The following is a 25,451-nucleotide window of genomic DNA, read 5'->3' on the forward strand; positions in this document are numbered from 1 at the left end:
TACAACTTGCAGATTCTGACCAAATGACACACTTCACACAATTCAAAAGCGTTAGATAACTCTGTAATCTGTAATGTTGGATCAAAATTCTGTAGATTTTTAAATATGTTTAAATTTTGTAAATTATTTCGTTCTTTTGTTGAAAATCCTTAAAAGCTATGATATTGTGAAAATTAAAAATGCTTGAATATAAGTCGCTATAAGACGATAAAAATGGAACAAGTGTGTTGTTTCTGGTGTCAAAAGAAATTAGAAGGCCGACAAAAGGCCATCCCTGGAGGGATCCTTCGAAATGTAAATAGCGAACTCTATTTCACCAATCGAAACTCAAATTATAAAGATGAGTCCACTTCCCTGGTTCAACTTGAGTTGCATCTAGGGCAGATAAGACATCTAACTCACTAGGCGTACTGTAGATAGTACTAGTAGATAAAGCTGAAAAGTTGTCGCACTTCACAAAACCTTAAAAATAAGATAATAAAGTGTGTATGCCCATCATGGATCATTGCCGGAATTGTACTCATTTCATTCGGTTCTAACCATTCCACTTCACGTATCTCCCTTGTCAGAAAAAAATGTCAACGAAACACCAGAAATTATAACACTTATTTAATTATAGATTTGAAAACAGTTTGGTGCAAGATTATGAGGCGAGTAAATCTACCATTTTATCAGTTATTAAATGTTTGCAAACAACAAAGAGCTATATCATAATGGAACGACCTAAATTTATTTCAAACAAAAGGCCAAAAATGATTCGTTTGGTTTCCCTGTGAAATAATCATCGCCTTTTGCTCCTCAAAATGGAAGATTAATTTTCTCAACTTACTTTTTGCATCATTTGGTAATTCATAAACATTTAAGCATGATAGTTATTTTAGTCAACCAGAGTAAATATCTGATTGAGATAAAACAATTGTCCTTGTATCACAAACCAAGAATCATATCATTATACAATTGAATGAGGGAAACATATTAATCCAGCAATTTTTTAGAGTGAAAATAATCTTCTGTGATTCGTTAGTTATCAATGTTTTCTGGTTATTTGTTTCAGTATTTGTCTAGTTTGTTATTGATGTGAAAAGATGGATTCTGGTCAATTTATTTCATTAATTCAATCATCTTTAGATTCACCAACACTGGATGCAGATTATGCTTCACAATGTGACACTTTAGCCGTTCAACCATTTCCTCAATCTCCATGTTCAAACCAAAGCCTAGCTCTTCTGAAGGCCTTTTGCTCCGATGAAGATACTGTTAAAAGTTACTTGCTACAAGATGGAGAAGAATTGGATAATCAAAACAATGAAGGACAACAATTTTTCGATCTATCAGCAGGATCTATCAATTCTTTCACAGAAAATTGGTTCAGCTTTAATGGTCAGAACAAATCATCCAATAGAACTATTGAAAACCCATGTAAGTTCATCTTAAGTTAATTTTCTAATTAGTTATCTCTTATCCTCAACATGACCAACTACTATCTCATCATTCATAGCTACCAATTCATTGTCAATTGAGTCTCAATGGCAATCTACGATTCGGGACACATACGATGCTCTAAAGACAAATTTCATTAGTCTCGTTGAAAGTGGATACAAAATGAGCCTGTCACTAAATACGGACAATAGTGAAGTTGAAGAGCCTTGGAATCCTGATGTCAGTCAAAAAATTCTGTCCGTTTCTTTTTCTTCGTTGAGTTTGAGGAGTGAATATTTATCTGATGATGCTGTACTAAATGGATTTGAATCACTGTTAATGGATGAAGCATGTGCCGCTTTTGAGGGTCAGAAACACTTGAATTTATTTGCAAATTTAAATGACACGAGACGAGCAATAGCAAGTCCAGATTGTCTCATTTCCATATGTAGTAAAATCAAAGGATTCAGGAGAATCGAAACTAACGATAAAATAACTCTTTTATCCAGCAATTATATTCATCTTAATTTGATGGAAGGAATTTTTAAATACGATGCTACAACTGATGGTTGGGATGTGAGTATTAATAATCATAACCAACTTGCTAGCATTTCTGAAAAATCTTTTATTTACAAATGTTTTCTTTTCGACATTCAAAGTTTCAAGAATTCAAATATGATCGAAGAGACGCATTCATCTTCAATAGATGCTTACACGATGGAGTTGTGCATGTAATCGAAACCTTTCCCGATCGCTTCAGAAACGATGTGAATGCTGTTATTCTCATGTATCTCATCATAATTTTTAATCCTGACTCGTCTGAATTGAAATATCCCGAGTCAATCAGGTTGGATACTTTTAAGTTGATCTCTATTTTCTGATGAATATAATTTTGATATCTTACATCTTTTCACAGACATGAACAATTCTCGTATATTTATTTACTTCGACGTTATTTGCGGACAATATGTGAATCTGATTGTGAAGCTTCAGACAATCATTATAGATTGTTGGTTGAAATTGATCGAATTAAATTTTTAAGCGAACAATGCAAGAAGGAATTCGCCCTTCTAGTGAATGAGCCTTTGAAGGAAACCATAACAAGAGCAGTTGCGGGTCGATGTCGCTTTTAACATCTGTATAATTGTAAATTATTTATTTCTTGTTGATTGACTCAATGTCCACAATGTAAATACCAAGAACCCTCATAACATGTAATGTAAAATGAGCAGCCTTAAAGACTATGTTAAACCCTACTCTATGATGTAGGGTTTAGAGTAAAGAAAAATATTTGAAGTTCATTCACAATTAGAGTTGAATATCGAAATTTGTAAATGAATTCCATCGGCATCAATTTATAAAATAATGTGTTAAATTCTGCGTTTTTACGCCAACGCCTTAGTTTTTTGACTAATTAAATCGAACCGGTGTTTTTTCAAATGAGATAATTGAAGGCGAAGGCGAAGAGAATGTGCATAAATTTTGAAAATAAAAATATGAAATAAGATTAAAATAAAACTGATTTTGAAATAAAATGTAATCTGATTTATTTCATTTTTTTGATAAATTGGTTGAAAGCGAAAATGCATAATAAAAGTGTTTTTGTGTGAGTTTATTAGAAGATTTGAAAGAACTCTGAGATATTTATTTATCTGTTTCCCATATTTTCGAAAACATAATTCAGAGGTTTTATAAAAGTTAGTAGAATAAGAAACTTGCTGGTGTTGACGGAATGCTCGTAATCGAGAAACATTTCCAAAAGATTAGTCTTTCCCATGCAATTAGCCTTATGTGTTGAATACAACACATTTGACTTGGAAATCACCTTTTTCTAAACTGTCTTCTCGTTTTTGGCTTAAAAGAGACTTTTTTGTTGAAACGAGAGAGAAAAAATGGAATTCCAATCTCAATCACCGTTGGTATAACTTTACTAGCGACTGGAGAAGCGAGTGAATACAAAAAATATCGAATACTCGTGAAAATGTTGGATCGCCAACCAGAATCAGCCGAGTCTTCAGATTTATCATTGGAAGATCCCATCAAACGTTCTGTAACAAATTCATCTACCGAGGATTTCCAGTCATCTAAATAGGCTTCTGCGATTTCTGGGTCAATATAGTTGGTCATGTTCAAATATACTAATGTAGCTGAAGCACGAGCCCTTTCAACGCTCAAAGCTAACTTTGAAGGATGGTTAGCCGGATTTAATGCAACATAATGTTTAAAGAACTCAGCCGTTGCATGAATAAGTGCTATTTTTGCTTGAGCTTCAGAATCGATATAGCCTAAGTCGTCAATTCCAATTGTATTTTTTTCTGCAAAAGGAAAGAAAATCAGTTAAATTATTGATTTATGATTTTAAAAATTATTTAGCAATATTTACGCATAAGATTTCCCACAATTGATTTGAAAAAAATGGAAAACTCTGCCATTTTCATATTTCGACCTCGACTTGTTTTTATTGCAATCTTTTCTGGTGAAAAATAACTCCTTGCTAGCTGACGTAAGTTTGAGACAAATGTAGGCTGTAATTTAGTTATTTCACCGGCAAACCCAGGGATATTCACAGCTAATCCAGGATGAGGCATTAGGAAACAGTTGATTTCAGCATAACTTTGATACAAAACTTCCCAGTTCTCTTTAAAAGTACCAGATTGACTTATTTTCATAGACTTGAGATAATCTCGTCCTCCTTCATCTCCATAATGGTAGTCAACAGGAGATGACCAATCTCGCACAAGTAACAAAAGATCTTGGAAAGCTGTGTAGCCAGTTTCTTCCTTCTTACACTTTGAGTATTGACTGAATTCGGAGAGTTTCGTTATATCATTACTTTGAATCATGTGCATCTGATTGTAGACTTGAATAGATGAGAGCAAAGATGATATTGCAAAGATATTTCTACAATCTTTATGAGTCGTTTGATCATCAAATAATCCTTGAGTGTCCATTAAAATTACAGCAATTTTTGAACCATCTTTTTTGGTAATAATTAATGGTTCAGGCCATAAAACGATTCCAATTGTATCTCTTTTAACGCCTTGTCTCCATGAAAATCCTATTAGATCAAATCATTATATTAAAAATTTACCCAAATAACAAGGCTATCATACATGTAGTTATAAATGTACTGACCTGTCAATTTCTGTTTGGAGTTACCGAGCCAATCTTCAGAATCATAGTGTTGAAAGTATCGGAGGAGAAAGTTGAGCAAAGTTGATTTTCCTTTACGATAATCTCCAACAATGGACACAACAGCAATGGGCAAATCTTGAATGCCCTCTCTATCGATAATTTTATCAAACGTTTCCTCAACAAATTCATACTCTTGTTTCTCGTTGTCAAATCTTAAAATAGGAAGCGGTGTGGTCGCCATAATCCAAAAAATATTAAATCACAGTAAGATAGGATCAATACTAAAATTAAACAAGGCACAGAGAAAATCAAGAAAATTATAAAAACAACATTAGCTTAAAATTCGTAATATGAAATGGATTCGTTTAGACCAATAACTTGAGTAAATAAATATAACACGATCTTAGTGGTGCTATTTATGATAGCTGAGTGAAATTGAAAAGTAGATCAACCCTTTAAAACAAAGCTCGTTCATCAGGTGAATGAATAATAAGCTTCCCAGGTCACTATTTCATTAAGTTTAGAAAAATAAATTCATTTAAAACCACCAATGATAGTTTCACAACATTATGGAACTAATTTTGTTTCTTGTCAACTTGCTGAAATAATTAATTTATTATTGGCTGAACTCGAGATCAACGAGCACATAACATTCAATAAAAGATTTCATTTCATTTATTAAAAATTGAAGATTCAATAGAAGTCACCTTTAAAAATAATTTAAGTTTTTCAATTCACAACAGAAGCTTGAAGAGAGCTTCAAGCCAGCTGTTGATCAAAAACATACAATGATACTATACATGTGATATTGTGATGATTTTTTTGCAGATTATTTTGTTTCTGTTTTCAGATTGAGTTTTTTCTAATTGTTCCTTCTAATTTCTATTTAATCTTGATCAAATTTACAACATCCAATTCAAGTTAATTAACCTGTGCTATTCTGTTGATAGTTCAAACGTATCAACGCAATATCTCACCATCAATGGCTGGTTATTTGGGTAGATTTCGTCATCGTATGTATGACAGAATCATTCGAGTCGATCATGCTGGTGAACTAGGGGCTGATCGAATTTATTTTGGCCAGATGTTAGCTCTTCGAAGCAGATATCCAGAAAAGGCAGCAATCATTCAGAAAATGTGGGATCAGGAAAAGGTCCATTTAAACAAATTTGAATATTACGCAGCTAAACATCGGGCACGTAAAAGTATGTTGCTACCAATATGGCAGGCTGGAGCATTTGGTCTTGGTTTTGTTCCAGCTCTTCTTGGTCCTAATGCAGCTATGGCTGTCACCGAGGCTGTTGAAAAAGTGATTGTTCAACATTATGATAGTCAACTGCGTGAATTAATGGCTGATGATCCAGTAAAAAACGAAGAGATGATCAAAACAATCAGTCAATTTCGGGATGAAGAACAGCATCATCATGATTGTGCTTTAGAGCATGATGCTAAGAAAGCTCCTGGGTATCAACTGCTGTCTGTGGCTGTTGAAAATATTTGCAAGGTAGCTGTAAAGGTTGCTGAGAAAATATAGCGAAGTAAATAAAAAAAATAAAGAGTAAATACGATCTTCTTGGTTAATATTGTTGTCGACCAAGTGTTATAAATAAAGTTATTTGATGTACAAATGCTAATTTTTATTACAAGATAAATCTATTGCATGAATAAGTATCAAAAACTTGATGTGATACAAAGCATGAACCATTGACTATTAATAGTTCATGATAATCTAGATAGAATTAGAAATATCTAATAACACTTAAATTAAAATGTTCAAATCAAGACAAAAAAGTTGTCGCTGAGTGCGTATTTTATTTTATTCTAAATACATTTTGATGGACAGGCTCCACTGGATCATCAAATTCCGGTGTCACCAGATCAGTGTCTGATCTATATTTTCTTATCAATCTAATTGTATTGCGAAGATTGTCTTCTTTTGAAATGGGTTTAGGAGCTTTATCGATAGAGTTAAGCACATCATCGACGTACTTTTCAGCAGAGAAATTTTCCGCTTCCTTGACTGCAGCAAATATTTCTGCCCTGAACGCTTTCTCTTTATCAATGTTTCTACGAAGTCTCGTATATTTAATAGCGGCTAAATTTTTCTTGATCCATTTTAATCTATGATGCTTCTTGATTTTACGATGTCTGATATGCATTATGGTATTTCGATAATTGAATGGTGGGGTACTTCCATATTTGTCTTTTTTCGAGATACATTTAACCTCCTCAACAATCCTTGGATCTTTTATTTCTGGCTTAATGGTGACTCTGAATTCGTACACTGACGGAGCATAAAGTTCATTAATCAATGAAAAACGTGTAGGCATTTCTTGTCGAGCAATAGGACCAAGTCTAGGCTTCTCAACCAGTGGCACCGGAATTGAGGCAGGAGGAAGCAGAGGTGGTGGTGCAATCGATGTGGGTATATTTGTCGACAATGATAAATTTCTAAAAGATTTAGTTAAATTACCCGGTGACCTAATTAAGAAAAGAAATTAATAATAAATCAAATGTAAAGATTGAGTTGCTCAAAAACACATGGAAACTACTTTACCCGAATATAGATGAAATTTTTCTTAAGTTAATCATCGCAGAAGTATTTGTTGACTGATAAACACAAAATAGGTGTCAATGCAGAAAGTTAAACGACATAAATATACACAAAAATTTACAATCAGACTAAACAAAATCAAGTCTAACTTAAACCATGTTGATCTTCAGCTGATCTCTTGAAATCAAAATACAGGCCCTGTATTCAGGGGCTGTCTCATAAAAATTCTGCTCATTGAGGATACACTTTTCCTTGTGTCACAATCACCTCTAGATAGACTAATCTTAATCAACCTTGTAATTTATTTCATTCCTTTCACCAATTCTGATTAAATTCCTGCAATTAAATGGCTTCCACCATCGTCAAACGGGCAATGACTGCCCTAAGAAGCAAGGAAACTCGCGATTATCTTACAAGTACTCATTTCTGGGGACCCGTTGCAAACTGGGGGATTCCTTTGGCTGCGATCAGTGATTGTGTCAATAAAGATCCTAGTGTTATCTCTGGAAACATGACTGTTGCCCTCGCTTTTTACTCGATGCTCTTCATGAGATTCGCTATTCGTGTTCAGCCTCGAAATATGTTACTGTTTGCGTGCCATTTTACCAACGAATGTGCTCAACTTACCCAAGGTTTTAGATACACAAAATACCATTATTTTAACGAAAAAAAGTAAATTAAAATCTGTTTTAAATAGATCGTTTTGTTTATGTATTAATTACTTCTAAGTCATTAATTATCAAAAATAAAGCAATTGCCATTTACTGACTATCAAAAATCTCTTGATTTCGGATTTTTTATCCCATTTAACATCATTTGTTTACATTTTCACTAAACTTGCATATTTACTCCAGCTGATAATAAACAATATCAAGTCTTTAGTTACAATGTAATTGATATTTTGAGTGTTTTTGTATTTTAACTGGTATCAAGATTGGAAATTAATCTTAAAAGGGTTTGAATTAGTAACTAAAACAACCATTATAGTTAATCTTGTCTAATTAAAAGATAACAATCTAATTCAGTCAATGCAGTGATGTCGATCCAGATTTTCAATTTTTACTTCGTTGGATCATTGAAAACAACTTTGATGACATCAATTATATTATAATTTACGAAATAGTTATTTTAGCCCATTCCTGGAATAACACTAACTGGTTATTGCACAAAATGTTACGTTAAATTGCTTGTTAATTAGATCAAATGTATACGAGTTAATATGACATTGTTACAACTTTATGTAACACAAAAAATTAAATAGTATAATATGTAGAGAATAATATGTAGAAATGATCATAGACGTTAGTTTCAAGCAAATTAAATTAATTTATTCAATAAGGAAGTTTGACAATAAAAAATTCACCCAAAACTAATAGTTATCAATAATAAAATTTCATACTAAAGGAATCAACGCGGACTTTGAGATAACCCTTTTGTATATTAGTTGGTCAACAAGAGTCGGTGAAACTCGCAAAAATTGGATACACACACAGTTAACGAGACTGAGACTGTGGTTACGTCAAAAAAACTTACAAAGAAAATACCAAATATTATTTTAGAACAATAACATTGTTAAACGAGTTACGAATTAATGGTTATTGCACAGCAATGGAACCAGGGATTAGATGCATTCATCAGGCAGTCATGTCAAAAACTAGAATCACCAACAGCTTAATTAAATAATATATTCAATGAAAATGAATTTAAACTGGCAAATGCGTTAACGGTTATTGAATGGGGCTGACTTGGCTCTCGATAATTGTGAGTTAAAACGAAGATTACGAAGATATTGGAGTGAGAGTTGAAGCGAGCGCATTGATAATTGCACCAGGAGCATTGGTTGAATTGTCCATCATGGTAACTAGAGTTGTGATGGAACCAGCAACTGTTGATGCAAGATCTGGTTGAGCTGGACACTTAGGAGCATAGAATATGATAACTGTTGATCCAACAAGTGTAGCGCACCAAGCAACCCAAAATAAGATGAAAGATATCATTCGAACCTTTACCCAAAATGGATCATTAGCATATTTCATCAGCTCGTCTTTGTTTAAACCAACTTTGGTTCCGTCAAAACCAGCAAAACTGACCTTAGCTTCGCCATTTTTCCCATCTGGACTTGAAGAAACAAATTGCACCTTTGATGGTGAAGGTTCAGATGATTTGCCAGCAAGTGGCTCTTTAACATCCATTTCTAAATCTTTGGACATGTCGGTAGCTAGGATTCGTAATGAATATGCTTCACAACAGAATAATAATTGGACAGATAAAATTAATTAATTGATAAAACAAAAAGTTAAATTTTTATAAATCGTTTAGCACAGTAAATAACGATATAAACGAGACCTAACCCTTAATTAAATTTTGGCTCACTCAAAAAAAGGTTTTACCAGGGCTTGTCTCTAAATTACGTAAAATTACATCACTACCCAATCTCAACCAGAATCTTGATAACAGAGTCTTTTTAACCTCGTCTGCTATTTGGTTATTATTGTTACTACAATCTTTAAATTATAATTACCTTTAATCTTGATTAGCTGATATTTCAACAAATGGACTATGGATTGTACAGGTACAAAAGCTCTCCAGTGGAGATTTAATTTCCAAACAATGGTTCAATCAATTATTTCAATCAATTATATTTTTATAATAACAATAGATGTTTAAAATATAAATGAATTATGATATGCATGAATTTTTCTGTACTTCCGCAATTTAATTATGACTACATAAGTATTGAAATTAAATTTAAACTGAAGGAGTCAATGTTCAACCAATATAATGAAATGATTTTTCAATTGATTGTAACTGCTTTAATAGCATAGGAATTCGATAAATTTCCCTGAAAGAGTCAACAATTGCAAGTTAACCAAGCAAACTACATTTATTCAGGGAATTTGTCTTTGATTTGAGATTACGCTTGTTCGAGATTATGAACTTTACAAAATAAAACTCAGGAAATCTGTATAATTGAAAATAATGAAGCTCTCTAAGCAGCTCTGCGTCTGTCTGCGTCATAATTCAAGTGTTTAGGTTGATCGAAATAATTAGTCAGACAATGACATCGTTGTCTTTTACGCGATTTTGGTTGCTCTTCTTTATACTGATGATTTCCTTCTTTGTCCATGGATTCATGAGATGAATAATGACCTGAAAGATTTGATGGTTCATAGACACTTCCTTTCTCAATCTTTCCATACCCAGAATTTGGATCTCGGTCATCAGGCATTTCTTCATTGCTATGATCATGATGATATCGAAATGTTTTCTTCGTTTTTTTCCTCTTAGAACTTTTTAGTTTAGTATTTCCGTGAGTTGTCTTTTTTGTTGACTTTTCACTGTGGTCAGGATCTTCACTCGAATGCCAAACATCAATATGATCTGGTGGATACTCTTTGGGTGGATAACTTGATCTAAAGCTGGTATCCTTGATTTTAGGTGTCAAATGATGGTGTGAGTAACGACCATCATCAAGAGAAACAGAATGATTTGGAATTGTCTTGGGTCCACTATGATGGCCATGGTCAGTTTCTTCACTAGATTCAAATGAGTCTTGGTTTGGAAGTGGGTCGATAACTGGCTTTCTAGATTGAATTTTGACTTTATTTCTCTTTTCTTTCCAATCTCTATCTTTAGTCCTGGTTATGCCACCAGATTTGTGGTGACTTGTAGCGATTTCGGTCGGATAAAGACGAGACCAGGCGATATTGGTTTTAGAGTGAGTTGCTTTTTTGTCATCTTCATCATAATGGTAAGAGTCACTGTTATCATCTAGTGAATGATGGTGAGGAGATTTAGATTGTGATGTTTGATCATGATATCGAAGCGGGGAATAATCTTCTTGTGAACTCAGCTGTTTCTCATGATTAATTGTATCATAGATTCCTTGAAAAAGGTTTCCACGACATGCTTCTCCATAACAAGAGTTGTTTAATGTTTCCAGATGGAATGGCAATGATTTAGAAACTTTCCTCTTGCCATCAGTACTTTCTCTGCTTTCAACACTATCTTGGTTTTTGCTGCTGTTATATCTGCGAGAATAACCTTTATAAGACTCATCTAGATCAGGTAAACTTGGAATGGGATGATGATCTTCTGATGAAGATGAAGCTATTGTTGGATCTTGAAAACGAGTTAGACTTATCAACGGATTCTCTTTCAAGTTAATTATCTTGTGTAAAGGTATTGTTGTTATCCAAGCTCTGGTCTCCCATTGGCGAACTGTAGCTCCATTTGGATTCAATTTGGTTTTTTCAATGTTAGAGAATGTAGAAAATCCTTCACCATTTTTGGGGTAAATTATAACAGGTGATTTATCCGATGAGCCCAAAATAAGAGGGAAAATAAAACCATTCAGCAATCCTAAAGTAAATTGAATCATTGCTTCATATTTTTACTCAAAGTCAAGGCACGAAATTTTAAGATTTACTGGATTTAGATTATCACTAACTGATCGCAAATTAAACACTGACTGACAATCAGAAGATCTCTTTTTCGGGTTAAATTAAAGTGTCATCTTAATTCAAAGGTTATCAGGCACAATAGGCTGATGACAATCAGATCGAAAAGGGCCTCTACTGGCTTTGTGTTGGTAAATTCAAAGAAAACATTGATTTGTGCCCATTTCTTTTGTTTCAAATTCAGAAGCTAATTTAAACACAATCAATACTTGATTCAAAAATAAACTTACTTCTTTTTAATTAGATACTCTTAAATAGTTAGGGATTCGAATGATCAATTCATTTCTATTTTTTCTTTTGGTTACTCTTGCAAGTTGTTTGCATGGAAACAAAATGAAGCACGACAATAAGCGTTATTTATCATTCAAAGCTGATTCTTATCTACAGATAAATTGTAAATGAGTTGATGGAGCTAAAAAGCTGAATCCATAAAATGAATAGTAAAAGTTGGTTAATTGACTTGCCTAAATTGACTAAAAACAGATTGATTGGTTGTTGGTTAATTTAGATTGAATCAAAGTCAAATTTTAGAGAAATTAATTTATTGTAACAAAATAACAAAATAATCATTATAGTTATTCAAATAACAAGTATTAAAATACAAGATAATGTAATCAAACAGAGAAGACAATAAAATATCTCGTGAATCTCAAGATAACATGAATTTCTCGATTTTTGATATCTTTTATGGTTCAAAATATGATTGAATAACGTTAAATTGTAGCGTAATGGAATAAACCAGTTTTTTGTTTATTTTGGTAGACTTTCGATTGTTCTTCTAATGATATCACAGCAATCAAGAACTTGTTCCTTGTTAATCGTCAGTGGTGGAGCTAAGCGAATTTTGTCACCATGAGTTGGCTTAGCAAGCAGTCCATTATCTTTAAGCTTTAAACACAGATCCCAAGAATCATACTTTTTATCAATGATAATAGCATTGAGAAGACCTCGACCACGAACCTTTTTAATTACTGATTTGGGTAACTTTTCTAACTCAGATCTCAATAGATTACCCATTTGGTATGCATTTTCAGTTAAACCTTCCTCCAAAATTACTTTTATAGCTTCAACAGAAACTTTAGCAGCTAAAGGATTTCCACCATAGGTTGAACCATGTTCTCCTGGCTTGATAACCAACATAACTGGATCATTTGCAAGCACAGCGGAAACAGGATAGAAACCACCAGATAAAGCTTTACCCAAAGTTAAAATATCAGGCTTTACACCTTCATAATCAGATGCTAATAGTTTACCAGTTCTTCCAAGACCTGTTTGTATTTCATCGATGATTAGCAGAACGTTGTATTTGGTACACAACTCACGGGCACCTTTGAGATAACCATCAGATGGAACAACAACACCAGCTTCACCTTGAATAGGCTCTACCATAAAGCCAACACAAGTATCTTTATTGGCCGACAAATACTTCTCTAAGGCAGGTAAATCATCATACGGAATCACATCGAAACCAGGAATAAATGGTCCGAATCCAGAATAACTTGACGGATCCGTTGAAGCAGAGATAGCAGCCAAAGTTCTTCCCCAGAAATTGTTTTCCGCAAACACCATTCTAGCTTCGTTTTTAGGTACACCTTTAACATCGTATCCCCATCGACGAGCTAATTTACAAGCTGATTCGCAAGCTTCAACACCACCATTCATTGGTAACACTTTATCATAACCAAATATTTTGGTAATAAATTCTTCAAACTCTCCTAAAGATGTATTGTAAAAGGCTCTCGAAGTAAGAGTAAGTTGACCAGCTTGTTCTTGTAAAACTTTGTAGACTCGAGGGTGACAATGGCCCTGATTGAGGGACGAATAGGCTGCTAGGAAATCGTAGTATTTTTTACCTTCAATGTCCCAAACAAATACACCTGAACCACGGTGTAAAGCAACTGGTAGTGGGTGATAATTGTGGGCACCATATTTATCTTCCCTAGCCATTACTTGATCTGTTGTCAATGCCGGCGAAATTTTCGGAATATTGGTGGACATATTAACCTTATTAGCCTTATTACCCAATGTTACCAGTAAATTTTTGGCTGATAGGGACAACCTTTAAGACAAAACATTTGGAAAATAGGGAAAACAGACGATCAGTTTACGGGTCAAAACAGTAACAAATAATAATATCAAAATTATTTAATTTCTTACCTGTTCATGATCATTTTGGATTGCGTCGATTTTGATAGAACCGAAATAAATGAGATTTATCGAGTTTAGAATTGACTAGAAACAGCTAATTGATGAAGACTTTCAAGATGACTGTGATCAAAAAATGATGCTAAAAGTTTAGATGGTAGATAAATATTGACGTTGAGCATATGAAGATAATAAATTTATCTGAAATTTATCACAAAAGGCTTATCATTTAACTTATTCACAGATAAAAGATTTGGTGATTAACATTGAAAAGGCTTAAATGCGGGAGGATTTAAAGTTTAATATAAACGATCAACAATAATTAAAATATGAGAAGAAAAATGTTTTACTAAAATTAGTTGAAATTTTGATTCATACATGCTTAAAACTGAAAACACAGCTGATTAGCTAAGCTTGATCAAAGCAACACTTTTGTAACAAAAAGCACTTAGGGAAATAACTCAAACTTTTGTCTATTTAATTTTATCAGCTTTAATTATTTCAGCTTTTAAACAGAAAGAAATATATAATGACATTCAAATAGATGTCAATATTATGATTAACAATAATATACAGATTCTTAATTCGATTAAGAATCTAAGAAACAGTCCCATTCAGGTTTATTAGTTTTTCTGAACAAAATGTAATCATAATTTCGAGAGCAATAAATGTCCCTTGACTAGAGTTTTACAGTTATATCAACGATAATTCATGGATCATAATTGATGGTGAAAAATTCACTCATTAGATGAGATAATTAGGTTGAAGCAATGAATTGCGATGCTTCTCTAAACGTGCGAAAAAGGGAAAATTATGATGTACAGTTATCATGTACATAAACGAGTTAATCTGCCAACGTATTATCCTTGATAAATACAGGTTTTAATAAACTTATCAGAGGTAACGTTTATATAAAATGGGTTTAAAAGATAAGAAAATTCAAAAATCATTGGATCATGGAAGGATCATGAAATAATTGGTGGATCTTTTGAGGCTTGTATTACTAAAACTGAAATTGACATATGCTGCCCGACTAATAGTGTAAATAAGCTATTTCACGAGAGGTGCAGTACCTGAGAGGTGACTGTGAAAAAGAAGCAGCTAAAATGATACTCAGCCCATGAGTTCAACTCATTTTAATCACAACTGTGATAACTCTACATAATAACTTGGAACTATTTACAGTTTCAATTATGAAATAATTAGGTCTTTAAAATTTGTTTTACTATGATTAAATATTAAATAATTATGTTCATATTTGTAGATGAATTCTGGATGTTGAGTTTAGCGCCACTACAGTTGAACTAACTTGAGATTTGTCCCTTTCTAAATTTTTGGTGATGCAATGTGAAAATATTGAGACCGGGTTTTATTGCATTCTAATTTTTTTGTAAATTTCTTATTATTCTTAATATTGTTAATATTTGTCGACCAATTATTTCATTCATCAATATTATTTTTGTCTCATTATCTTCATATTTGTAACAACATGTACATCTCTTATATTTCCTTTACATCACACTCTTCCCAGCTGATCAACACATATTCAACCTAAGTCAACCAAACCTTAAAAATATTGAAGAGTTTAATTTAATTGATATTACGAGATGCTGGAAAGGTTGGTGGCCTGGGTATTAAACTCTTACATTGGTGACTACTTTGGTAATGTCAACACTGACCAGTTATCCGTTGCCTTGCATCAAGGTTTGTTTATTTTAGATTCATTTTAATTTTCCATACTTTTATATCTACATTTGAACTGTATTGTTATTATTTTTTGCTGAATTTTGAAATTCACTTCAATCCTATCTCTTTTCATTTCATTAGGTGAAGTTGAACTTGAAGGACTACCTCTCAAAGTCGAGGCTTTTCGCCACTGGGATTTACCAATTGAAATAAAAGCTGGCTTTGTGGGTAAAATAAGGTTGAAGGTGCCTTTATATCGATTCCGAACTGAACCATGGCTAATTCTGATGGAGGATTTGTATCTCGTGACTGGACCCATTAAAGATTTCTCTTACCATGAAGATTTTGAGAAAGCAATACAACAAGATTACAAATTGACCTTATTAGAAGCTTTGGAAAGAAAATTCCAGTCACAATATGAGTCTAAGGAAAGTCAATCATATTATGCTTACTCATACTCCAATTGGTTTTCATATGGCTCATCTTTGGTATCATCTATTATTGAAAATCTTCAACTCAAGATCAATAATGTGCATATAAGATACGAAGACTCTTGGTCCATACCAAAAACACCGTTTGCTTGTGGCTTGGTTATTTCTTGTATAAATGTACAAACTACCGATGAAAATGATTCTAGTGATGGCTCACCGAAAAAGAGTGGAATTGCTCGAAAAGCTGTTCTTTTGGATGGATTCAATATTTATTGGGATAATAATGTTACTCTTATAGATAATTTATCGCTAGAAAGTTTAATTGATCAAATGAGGCTACTTTCAGAAAAGCAAGTTGAACCCGATGGAACTACAAAAGATCACGATTACCTTGTTTGCTCCGTAAATGGAAAAGCTCAAATCAAGCAAAATGCTTTTGATGATCTCTTCAAAACTGCAGATAATTTTATGCTTGACTTTCAGCTTGAAAAATTTCCTCTTCGACTAACTCTTGTACAGTATCGATTGATGTTAGAATGGTCTTCATTTCTGAATAGAACTAAAAAACTATGGAAATACCGAAGGTGGCGTCCTGTAGGGCTTATTAAAGATAACCCTAAAGCTTGGTGGAAATATGCAATTAATGCCAATATGGATGTTTATCGTAAAAGAAAGCAAGCCTGTACCTGGAAATTTTTGATACAGCGTGTTAAAGATATTTTAGATTACACAGATATCTACTATTCTTACCTAACTGAAATTGATTCTCTTACCAAAGAAATGGAGGAGATTAAAGAGCGAATCGAAACAAATTTAAGCTACGAAGAGCTTGCCTGTTTAAGAGAATTAGTTTTTCACAATATCAAAAAGAATCAAGAAAATTTATCTGTGAAAAGAGGAGGTGATGAAAATAATGGATTTTTTCAAAATTGGTTAAATTGGTGGTATTCGGAAACTGCAACTTCAGACGACTTAGGATCTGATCCAGCAGCAATGTTAGTTGGAGAAACATCAAGACTAAGCATTAGTTATTCAGAAGAACCAGAGGCTGGCAATATCGCTGTGAATTTCCAGGTTCCCCAATTAGCTTGCGAACTGGTTACTCTTGGAGAGAATGGTTGTGATCAGAGTTTAGTGAAAATTGTTATGCAAGATTTTGCTCTATATTTTAGTAAATATCATTCTTATGAATCAAAAGTCAAGATAACGTTAAAAAGTTTAATTATGGAGGATTTACTTGTACCTGATTATTCAACTCATCGTTTCATCATGTCATCAGAAGTATATAAAGGACCACGTCGTAAATCAAAAGGCTCACCTGAAAGAAAATTTGATTTTCTATCAACTTCATGTCCAACCTCACCACAAGAGATGTCATTTTCTTGCCTTTCATCTCATTTTTCCCTTCCTACTAAACTTCAAAAGTCAAATATTTATCACTTGATGCCCTATTCGGTACCTCGTCGATATCGGCATAAGATTCCATTATCCAAGAAAAGAAAAGTTTCAAGTGAGGATAATATTGTACCAAGTTGTCCGAGCACACCTCCTTGCTCACCAACATCAGATGATTACTCTACTAAAAAAATTAGTCAAGTTCATCATGATATTGATAATGACGATGAAGATGACGATGGAGATTATGACAATGAAGAGCCAGACAATACTTTGGTAAAAATTTCTTTTCTTTTTGTCGACGAAAACTCTCCCCTTTTCGAGACAAAGTACAACCGAAACCACCGATTCGTCAACATTCAGTTCAACAGTTTAGAGACTATTATTAATCCAGAAACATGGGCAAAGATTCTTAACTTTTTTGAACCATTGCCAGAAAAACGATCACGTTACGAGTCAGAGCTTGATCATGTCGGATTAAAGGCTTTCTTTTTATCTTCAAGTTCACCTTCACAAGATCAATCCTCCTCAGAATCTGGATCAAAATTAGAAATTGATAGTAAAATTGACTTGACCATTAGACGTCTATCGATTATTCTCAACAAACCTGAAGATCAACCTCTTGCCAAAGCCAACATTCATGGGTTTTCATGCTTCTATTCCAAATATAATGGAAATGTTTTGATGGAAGGGAAACTGAAAAAGCTATCGATCCTTGATCTTACCCAATTTAATGAAATTTACCGAGAAAGATTCATCACATCTGGGAAAGAAGCTCTCAATTTTACTTTCTTCAAGTATGGTCAAGAAGATGAGACCATGAAACGAGAATATGACATGAATTTGCGAATTCAAATGGCCTCCGTTCAATATGTCCACACTCAAAGGTTTTATACCGAAACTATGCATTTCTTGAAACAATTCAACATTCTTCAACTTAAAATCAAAGCTCTGTCAGCTCCAGAAGTGTTAATGAATCTTCACCGATCAACTAGAATTTCCTTGGATATAAAAGCAGCAGCACCAGTCATTATAATTCCTGTTCATCATTTATGTGAAAGTGTATTAGTTGCTGATTTTGGTCAGCTAACTGTGACTAATAAGTTTTTATATGCTGGTTCACCGGGAACTATTGGAACTGTCTGCAAAAAATCCGGTTTAACTCAATCAGATTTGGTTGCTGCCTCTGTTAGAGAAAAATATGGTGTTATTACTCGTGTTTCTTCTCAATCATTAGTATCAGGCTATGTTCGTCTTTTAGAGCCTAAACCATGTTTGCTGGATGTAATTGATGTACAACTTCCTGAAATGGATCTGTATTCAGGATTTGTTGTGAGGAAGAAATACAACCCGAAAACCAATAAGTATACTGATGTAAATTATGATGAGAACTATGAGGAAGGTGTTTTAGATTTTCCCTCTTTCCGTGTTAAACGACTTCCTGGTCGTATTTTGAAAGAAAGGTTCATTTTCTCTTTACAAATAGAGCGAAATTTGGAGGCAGAATTCAATCATTCTCTACCAGACATTTCAATGTTAGGTAAAGTGTCGGCAGTTCGATGCACTATAGATTCTCCAAGATATCAACTTATCCGAGGAGTATTGGATAACAATTTGGGTGAACCAATGGACCATATAGCACCACACCAACCTATTATTGAAGGAGAGGGACTCAACATTCTTTTGCCAAACCGTATCTGGACATCAATGGCCATACATTTGGATCTCAAAAATGTTTCACTCGAGATTGTCGATGGCTCAATGGATTATTCGTCAAATCAGAACAGTATTGCTCGTATAGATTTTCTTTCTTCACGTCTCTCTATCGAAAGTTTCACCGATTCGAGCAAAGACATCGATCTTGTTTCTCAAGAGATTAAAATAATAGATGCTAGATATCTTAATCGATGCAAAGAGGAATCTCCAAATGTTTTTCCCGGTATCCTTCAACCAGCTAAGAAAGGTCTATCAGCTACACCATTACAAGTTGAAATTCATTATCGCAGTAAACGGAATCATGTTTGCTTAACAATTCTTCTAAACAACATGAGAGTTATGGCAATATTTGACTGGTTCAAAGAGATGAGTGATTTTTTATCTCAACCTATCAACTTTCAAAAGACACCAACAGCATATTTTCAGCAAACTGCCAATTCTAGTTATGCAAATCAACTATTGAATGTCGATGAAGATCGTTTACCAGATTTTGAGCTTAAGTTCAATATAACTGACACGGAGCTTGTTGTAGTAGAAAACTGTTCAATAGAAGATACAAATGCTGTAATCTTAAAAGGAACAGCGATTCTCAATTTAGCCACTGATTTAACCCATCCTGAACCCTTCAACTGTACCCTTGAAGGAGTGGAAGTTTTCTCCTGTGTTCTTGGAGTAGAAGAAGAAACAGCCTTGTCTATCGTGGATCCACTTAATGTAACAATTGATATGGCACCCAAAGTTATTCACCATCCGTTTAGTAAAAAAGAAACTGGTCATAGAGAAGAGGTTGTTCTTGTTTTCGATGTCTCAGAGATTAGTTTGCGTCTTTCTTATAAGGATATTTTTCTTTTCACCAAAATACTTAATTCTCTTCCAACCCAGACCAAAGTTCTTTCCAAATCATCTTCATCTCCTAAACATAACGTTAGTAATGACCCATTAAATAATTTAAATGATTCTGTCTACGCCTTACCACCTCACATTAGTCAACTTCAGAGCATGGGCTTCAAAGAGTCAGAGTGTATTCAAGCACTGGAAAACTGTAAAGGAAATATCAACGAAGCAGCTATTTGGTTAACTCACAGTGTCCGTTCCCCTTCTAGTCTTTCACCTACAGATGAAGCGCTTTCGATTATCCGTCCAGCCAAACGAGTCAGTCGATTTAGTAAATTTAATTTTGAAACTATTAGCTTGCAAATTGGTTCTTGTATATTTTGTTTGATTGACGATTGTAAAGATACTGATGTACCACTATTTGAGGTTCGTTTTACTCATATTGATTTGTGGCAAAAATTTCGCACTGAATTGATGGGATCAGCTAAATTTGAAATGACAGGAGATTACTTTAATAGAGCTTTATCAGGATGGCAACCGATTCTGGAAAAATGGCAAACATCAATCGGATGGAATTTGGAAAAGGATGATAAAGACTGCCTTAAAAAGTTATCCGTTGAAATTAATTCATCCGACTCTCTCAATCTTGTAATAACCAACACTTGCCTTGAGCTTTATAAATCTGTTTTCACCTCTTGGATTGATGAGTACAACTTGCTTTCTCAACAAAAACAACAACCAGTTCGTCGCCGATCCCCATTCATTCCGTTTGCCATAAAAAATGAGAGTGGCTGTGATATGAGATTTACGCTGGTAACATCAAATGTTGGTGAACATTTATCATCAACAATGGATAATAATGCCACTTTTTCATTTGGACCTATCAATAGAAAGGGATTCAATATCAGTTCTTCACGGACAAAATCAAACAAAGGTTGGGTTGTAGTCAAAGCAAACGCTATCGTACCATTTACTTTTGATGGCCCAGCTAAAGCTCGACATCAAGACTCACATCTATTGAAGTCTCATAAAATTGTTGTTCAAATTGACGGTTGGCAGCCAATTTTCCCCGTTTCCGTTGACAAAGTTGGTAAATACTTTCGTGAAGCTAAGCCAGAAAATGTTCGATATGAAACAGCTCGAATTGTTTTTGATATAACTCTGGAGAGTAATGCTCGAAAATTGATTACTGTACGCTCAGCTTTAATGTTATACAATGGCACCAATAATTCCATGGAGGTTAAATTCGGTACTTTTAGTGACTCTTCAATGTACGTTATGCCACAAACTGTTGTACCAGTCCCGCTTCATCTCATCAGAAGTAAAATCTTTGCTCGTCCATGTGATATTGGCGTAAACATGTGTGAAACTCCAATAATTTGGGAACATGTTCGCCGAATGAGTGATGCTTCTTCAGAATTACTGATTTGTACTCCAATAACTATTACAAAAGAACAACATAGCTCGTACACTGGCTCTCCAATCTACAAATTTGTTTCAAGTGTGAGTCGAGAAAATTTTCCCACTGAGGAACGATCAAAAGGAACTGGATTCCGTTCTAGCCGTGTCCTGCCTGCTCATCAGATCTCTTTGTTACCACCTTTACAACTTTGTAATCTATTACCGTTTGAATTGCGTTATCGAGCTAAAAACTATCCAGAAGAAGGCTCAATCAAGCCCGGCGGAACAACATCGCTTCAATACATTGACACAAGTAAAGAATTCTCACTAAGCTTTAATTTGGACAATTACCCGAAATGTTCTCCACTAGTCATTGGACCGAATTTTATCAATGATTTTCTTGCTAGAATAGAGTTATTTGATAAAAAGGATCGCCCTCTCAATTTATTGGCTCAAATATCATTGAACAATAATAGTCCATATGCTATTTCAATCAATATTTTGTCTCCTTTTTGGTTCGTCAATAGAACTGGTTTACCATTAATTTTGAAGCAGGAATCTGCGGACAAAGAAGCCAGCGGTCAATTTGAAGAACATGAGATTGCTCGAAGTATATCACCTCTTCTCTTCTCTTTCTATGAGCCTGAATCATCTTTTGCTTGTGTCATGAGACTTGGAAAGTCATTTGGCAGAACTCGTTGGTGTAACCCATTTTATTTGCAAAAAGGCACAACTGTTAGAAAACTCAGAATAGCCTCGAGTGATCCTCGTAGACCTGATAAAGTATATGAAATTGGTATTGAAGTTCGTCCTGGTAAAGGCCGTTATCGAGATACTTATGTTGTAACACTCTCGCCCAGATATCAGATTGAAAATTCAAGCTCTTTTAGCTTGGAAATAACGCAAAAATATGCAACACTATCTGAATCTGATAGCAAAGAAAATTTAATCTCTGTTCTGCCCAATTCTAATGTCGCCTTTCACTGGCCACGGAGTGATCAGGATCGTCTCGTCTGTGTCCGTCTTGCCTCTTTATCTAACGGCTGTCATTGGTCAGGTGGATTTGCAGTTTCAAATAATTCATCTTTCTATCTTAATGTTCGTGACTCCCAGGGTAAATCTCATTTCATTCGTTTGGAAATTCTGGCTCAAGGAGCAACATCATTCATCATCTTTAGTGACCCAGGAAACCTTCCGCCGCCTATTAGAGTAGACAATTTCTCTGAAGTTCCCATTGAATTTTATCAGACCAATACTTCTCAAGCATGGATGAAAACAACTGTGAAACCTAAATCATCGGTTCCCTATGCTTGGGATGAATCAACCTTAAAGCCTCATCTAACTGTATCTGCACCCGGTGGTTGCTCTGCAACTTATGATCTCAACTCTCTTCGTCCAGGAGATAATCTTTCCTATGAGAACTTTTTCTACATTGCCTTTTCAGGCACATTTCTTTCTGTCCAAGAATCAGAGAACGATGTTTCTGTTCAACAATTTGACGATCAAGACATTAAATCTATGCAATTGGTTCTCGATGTACCTGAGGGTAGCCGCAAAGTGATAATTAACCGCAAAGAACCTGGTAGACGATCACAATTATGGCGCATGGATCAGTACCGTCGATTATTACATGAAGGCTCATCACCTCCTAAAGATCCTCGCAAATCGGGCAGTAAAAATGAAGGAGTATCTTTTGTTCTTGACATTGAAGCTCATTGTGCTTATCCTGGTCAATATTCAAGTTTAGTTTTGAGAAGTATCGATAATAAACGAAGTCTCACTCAATATTGGAACTTTACTCAAGACGGAAGACTTAGTTGTGAACATCCAGGTCTTTATGTGCAACCTAAAGACGGTTTCCTTGGTTTATTTATTGGAAATGATGTTGTCTTAGGACCACCTCAGCCAATCACATATGCAAAATTTTCCAATGGAATTCCCTTCGAACAAGCCTTATCAACTCAAAAGATGCGCAAAGGGTCTGGTCTATTATCGGTTCAAGTCTGCACTGATGGACCCTCTCGAGTCTTACAGGTTATGGATGTTCGTAATATACCACCAAGCTCTTCTAGGTCTACTTTAAGATCATCAAATATACCATCGATAGCAGCATCTAAAAGTCGGGCCTCTTCGGAAAGAACGAAAATTGAATTCAATATTGTTGTAAAACCTTCGAATGTTGGCTTTTCCCTTGTCAATCAGTATAATGAGGAAATAGTGTATTTATTTTTCAATGAAGTTGTCTTAGAATATCAATACAAGGTATTCGAGCATCGCATAAACTGTTCAGTCAGATATTTTCAGGTAATTATAGCATGTTCCCATAATTTTATATTTGTTTTATTTATTTATATTTTCTAATCATTTGTTTCAATTTTTTTCTCTACATAAAATACAGGCTGATAATCAGATAATTGAAGCCGAAAAACCAGTGATCTTTCATACGATGGAATTGGAAGAAAATAATCCCTTATCTGGACTTCCAGCCTTACATATTTTTATACATAAATTAATTCTTCCTAAAGTTGAAGCTCAATTTTTCGAGGTAAATTAGAGTCTGATCAATCAATTTACTTTTTCAATTTGCTTATTTCAATTCTCTGAATAACCTTTTTTGTATCTTATTTATCTAGGATGTTCAAATTACTATAAAGGATATTGGTTTGAATCTTGAAGAACTTTTGATGTTGAAATTTTACGAATTTCTTGGTTATCCAAAACTGGAATCTGAATCAGAGTTGGTTGACGATGAAAAGGAAGATCAAAATGTTCACAAAGCGATTACTTCAGCAATTGCTAAATCACCGCGACTTTATTTTTCAAATCTTCAAATTAAATTGGACAACGTGAAACTTAGTGTTCTTACATCTAGTCATTTGCCTCCTAAATTGTCACTAATTAAGAAAAAACTGCGTTTACGTTTGATACGTTTTGAAGATGCAAAAATTGGCCTTTTGCCGTTCCGTAAAAATTATTCCCTGGAAACATTTAGATTTTTAATCGAAGGAATTGTTAGTCATTATCATCGACAATTAAGAGGTCAAGCTGCCAAAATTTTAGGATCGTTTGATTTTCTTGGAAACCCATTAGGATTTGTTAATGATGTAACTGATGGCTTATCTGAATTAATCAATGAAGGTAATGTTGGTGGACTCATCTTGAATTTGGCTCATGGCATATCCGACTCAACGGCTAAATTTACTTCTGTTTTATCGGATGGACTTGGTGTAGTAACCATGGATGATCGTCATCAAGAAATCAGAAAAAGAATAAAACATGAATCGAATGACCATTTAAAGGCTGGAATCAAAGGTTTAGGTGTTGGTATTTTGGGGGGCTTTACCAGTATAATTACACAAACATATGAAGGTGCAGTGAATGAAGGAGGAGTTGGTGGTTTCTTCAGTGGTTTTGGTAAAGGACTTTTAGGTACGATAACTAAACCCGCCGTAGGGATGCTTGACTTCGCTACTAGTGCAGCAATTGCTGTTCGTGACACAAGTCGAAAAATTTCTAACACTTCATGGTCCCAAGTACGTAGAATCAGGCCGCCTAGACAAAGGTTCTCAGTTCATGGTCCGGGTTCACTTTTGCCACATTACTCTCTTGAACAATCAAGAGGACAAGAATTTTTCTACAAATCAACCATGTTAAACGATAAAGACGATGACGAGCTTTTCATTAGTTTCAAAATGCTTCGAGCAGATGCAGCTCTATTCATTTCAAGTCATAAAATTCATTTGATTACATGGACTGAGAATCCGGATGATCGTGGAAAAGGACAAATATCAGTTAGCTTTGAATTCCTGCAAAGATGTGAAACTGCTACTCAATTCGGAAGTCCAACAGGGACATCGTCTCGTTCATATTTAGTTTTAGTGGTTACTGATGAAAGCTGTCCACAATGTTATGGAAGTTATCACCAACTAGCTGAACTAGGATCAACAAAGCCCAAGATACGTTGTCAATCTGAACAACTAGCCACTGAGGCTACACAGCTTATTAATTTTGCAAAAGCATCGTACCAAGAGAATCATTATATCATTCTTTCTTAATGAACAATCTGGAAACCAACAATTTTTCCGCATCTCATCCTTCTCCATCTTCCTCTCGCTATCTTTTTCTAATAGTAATATTTTTCTAGTTACTTTGGATTGACAGTTCAAATGAATGGCTTCTTTGTTTGCAATTTTGGAACTTTAAACACTGTATGAATGTCTGAATAAAACATAATTTTTGACTCTTCAAGAACTCTTGCTCACAAATTCATTTGTA

General features: G+C 34.3%; 8 protein-coding genes across 9 annotated transcripts; 4 read left to right on the forward strand and 4 right to left on the reverse strand.

The window, feature by feature from the left end:
• The first annotated feature begins 63 nt into the window (after positions 1-63).
• On the forward strand, positions 64-2,954 carry LOC107364146 (uncharacterized). Its single transcript, XM_015931463.3, has 4 exons — positions 64-1,419; positions 1,499-1,995; positions 2,079-2,266; positions 2,336-2,954. Exons 1-4 carry the CDS (start codon positions 1,086-1,088, stop codon positions 2,550-2,552), a joined length of 1,236 nt encoding a protein of 411 aa, XP_015786949.2. The 5' UTR covers positions 64-1,085; the 3' UTR covers positions 2,553-2,954.
• On the reverse strand, positions 2,942-5,296 carry LOC107364147 (atlastin-2-like). Of its 2 annotated transcripts, XM_015931466.3 has the most exons (4): positions 5,262-5,296; positions 4,555-4,835; positions 3,803-4,477; positions 2,942-3,734 (listed from the first exon to the last, which is right to left on the reverse strand). In XM_015931466.3, the coding sequence occupies exons 2-4, from the start codon at positions 4,793-4,795 to the stop codon at positions 3,241-3,243; spliced, it is 1,410 nt and encodes a 469-aa protein (XP_015786952.2). In that variant the 5' UTR covers positions 4,796-4,835; positions 5,262-5,296; the 3' UTR covers positions 2,942-3,240. The 2 variants fall into 2 exon arrangements, with proteins under 2 accessions (XP_015786952.2, XP_015786951.2); XM_015931465.3 differs by having other exon boundaries at positions 4,555-5,296.
• A 25-nt stretch (positions 5,297-5,321) lies between these two features.
• Positions 5,322-6,182, forward strand: Coq7 (ubiquinone biosynthesis protein COQ7, mitochondrial). The gene has a single exon (XM_015931468.3). It carries the CDS (start codon positions 5,537-5,539, stop codon positions 6,086-6,088), a length of 552 nt encoding a protein of 183 aa, XP_015786954.1. The 5' UTR covers positions 5,322-5,536; the 3' UTR covers positions 6,089-6,182.
• A 136-nt stretch (positions 6,183-6,318) lies between these two features.
• Positions 6,319-7,277, reverse strand: LOC107364148 (uncharacterized). The gene is made up of 2 exons (XM_015931467.3): positions 7,112-7,277; positions 6,319-7,035 (listed from the first exon to the last, which is right to left on the reverse strand). The coding sequence occupies exons 1-2, from the start codon at positions 7,144-7,146 to the stop codon at positions 6,366-6,368; spliced, it is 705 nt and encodes a 234-aa protein (XP_015786953.1). The 5' UTR covers positions 7,147-7,277; the 3' UTR covers positions 6,319-6,365.
• Positions 7,278-7,354: 77 nt separating this feature from the next.
• On the forward strand, positions 7,355-7,886 carry Mpc1 (mitochondrial pyruvate carrier). The gene has a single exon (XM_089269904.1). The coding sequence runs from the start codon at positions 7,455-7,457 to the stop codon at positions 7,782-7,784; it is 330 nt and encodes a 109-aa protein (XP_089126030.1). The 5' UTR covers positions 7,355-7,454; the 3' UTR covers positions 7,785-7,886.
• Positions 7,887-8,414: 528 nt separating this feature from the next.
• LOC149093469 (amino acid transporter heavy chain SLC3A2-like) lies at positions 8,415-9,567 on the reverse strand. The gene has a single exon (XM_089269903.1). The coding sequence runs from the start codon at positions 9,316-9,318 to the stop codon at positions 8,887-8,889; it is 432 nt and encodes a 143-aa protein (XP_089126029.1). The 5' UTR covers positions 9,319-9,567; the 3' UTR covers positions 8,415-8,886.
• Positions 9,568-12,093: 2,526 nt separating this feature from the next.
• On the reverse strand, positions 12,094-14,518 carry LOC107364299 (ornithine aminotransferase, mitochondrial-like). The gene is made up of 2 exons (XM_015931636.3): positions 13,726-14,518; positions 12,094-13,627 (listed from the first exon to the last, which is right to left on the reverse strand). The coding sequence occupies exons 1-2, from the start codon at positions 13,737-13,739 to the stop codon at positions 12,319-12,321; spliced, it is 1,323 nt and encodes a 440-aa protein (XP_015787122.2). The 5' UTR covers positions 13,740-14,518; the 3' UTR covers positions 12,094-12,318.
• Positions 14,519-15,019: 501 nt separating this feature from the next.
• On the forward strand, positions 15,020-25,427 carry Vps13D (vacuolar protein sorting 13D). Its single transcript, XM_015931425.3, has 4 exons — positions 15,020-15,417; positions 15,541-23,480; positions 23,575-23,721; positions 23,810-25,427. The coding sequence occupies exons 1-4, from the start codon at positions 15,321-15,323 to the stop codon at positions 25,229-25,231; spliced, it is 9,606 nt and encodes a 3,201-aa protein (XP_015786911.2). The 5' UTR covers positions 15,020-15,320; the 3' UTR covers positions 25,232-25,427.
• The last annotated feature ends 24 nt before the right edge of the window (positions 25,428-25,451 follow it).

This window comes from Tetranychus urticae, chromosome 3 (assembly GCF_039701765.1).
Source record: "Tetranychus urticae isolate SD_2017Ah chromosome 3, NJAU_TeUrti_SD_1.0, whole genome shotgun sequence".
Lineage (NCBI taxonomy): Eukaryota > Metazoa > Arthropoda > Arachnida > Trombidiformes > Tetranychidae > Tetranychus > Tetranychus urticae.

Bases quoted from the DNA above. Each gene is read 5' to 3' on its own strand.
- LOC107364148 (XM_015931467.3), bottom strand. From the start codon at position 7,146: ATGATTAACTTAAGAAAAATTTCATCTATATTCGG. The intron at 7,036-7,111 runs GTAAAGTAGTTT...TTTCTTAATTAG, and splicing joins AAAATTTCATCTATATTCGG to GTCACCGGGTAATTTAACTA.
- Coq7 (XM_015931468.3), top strand. From the start codon at position 5,537: ATGGCTGGTTATTTGGGTAGATTTCGTCATCGTATGTATGACAGAATC.
- LOC107364147 (XM_015931466.3), bottom strand. From the start codon at position 4,795: ATGGCGACCACACCGCTTCCTATTTTAAGATTTGACAACGAGAAACAA. The intron at 4,478-4,554 runs GTCAGTACATTT...TTGATCTAATAG, and splicing joins CTCCAAACAGAAATTGACAG to GATTTTCATGGAGACAAGGC. The intron at 3,735-3,802 runs GTAAATATTGCT...TTCCTTTTGCAG, and splicing joins AATTGTGGGAAATCTTATGC to AAAAAAATACAATTGGAATT.
- Vps13D (XM_015931425.3), top strand. From the start codon at position 15,321: ATGCTGGAAAGGTTGGTGGCCTGGGTATTAAACTCTTACATTGGTGAC. The intron at 23,481-23,574 runs GTAATTATAGCA...CATAAAATACAG, and splicing joins GTTCAGTCAGATATTTTCAG to GCTGATAATCAGATAATTGA. The intron at 23,722-23,809 runs GTAAATTAGAGT...TTATTTATCTAG, and splicing joins TTGAAGCTCAATTTTTCGAG to GATGTTCAAATTACTATAAA.
- Mpc1 (XM_089269904.1), top strand. From the start codon at position 7,455: ATGGCTTCCACCATCGTCAAACGGGCAATGACTGCCCTAAGAAGCAAG.
- LOC107364146 (XM_015931463.3), top strand. From the start codon at position 1,086: ATGGATTCTGGTCAATTTATTTCATTAATTCAATCATCTTTAGATTCA. The intron at 1,996-2,078 runs GTGAGTATTAAT...CGACATTCAAAG, and splicing joins CTACAACTGATGGTTGGGAT to TTTCAAGAATTCAAATATGA. The intron at 2,267-2,335 runs GTTGGATACTTT...ATCTTTTCACAG, and splicing joins AAATATCCCGAGTCAATCAG to ACATGAACAATTCTCGTATA.
- LOC149093469 (XM_089269903.1), bottom strand. From the start codon at position 9,318: ATGTCCAAAGATTTAGAAATGGATGTTAAAGAGCCACTTGCTGGCAAA.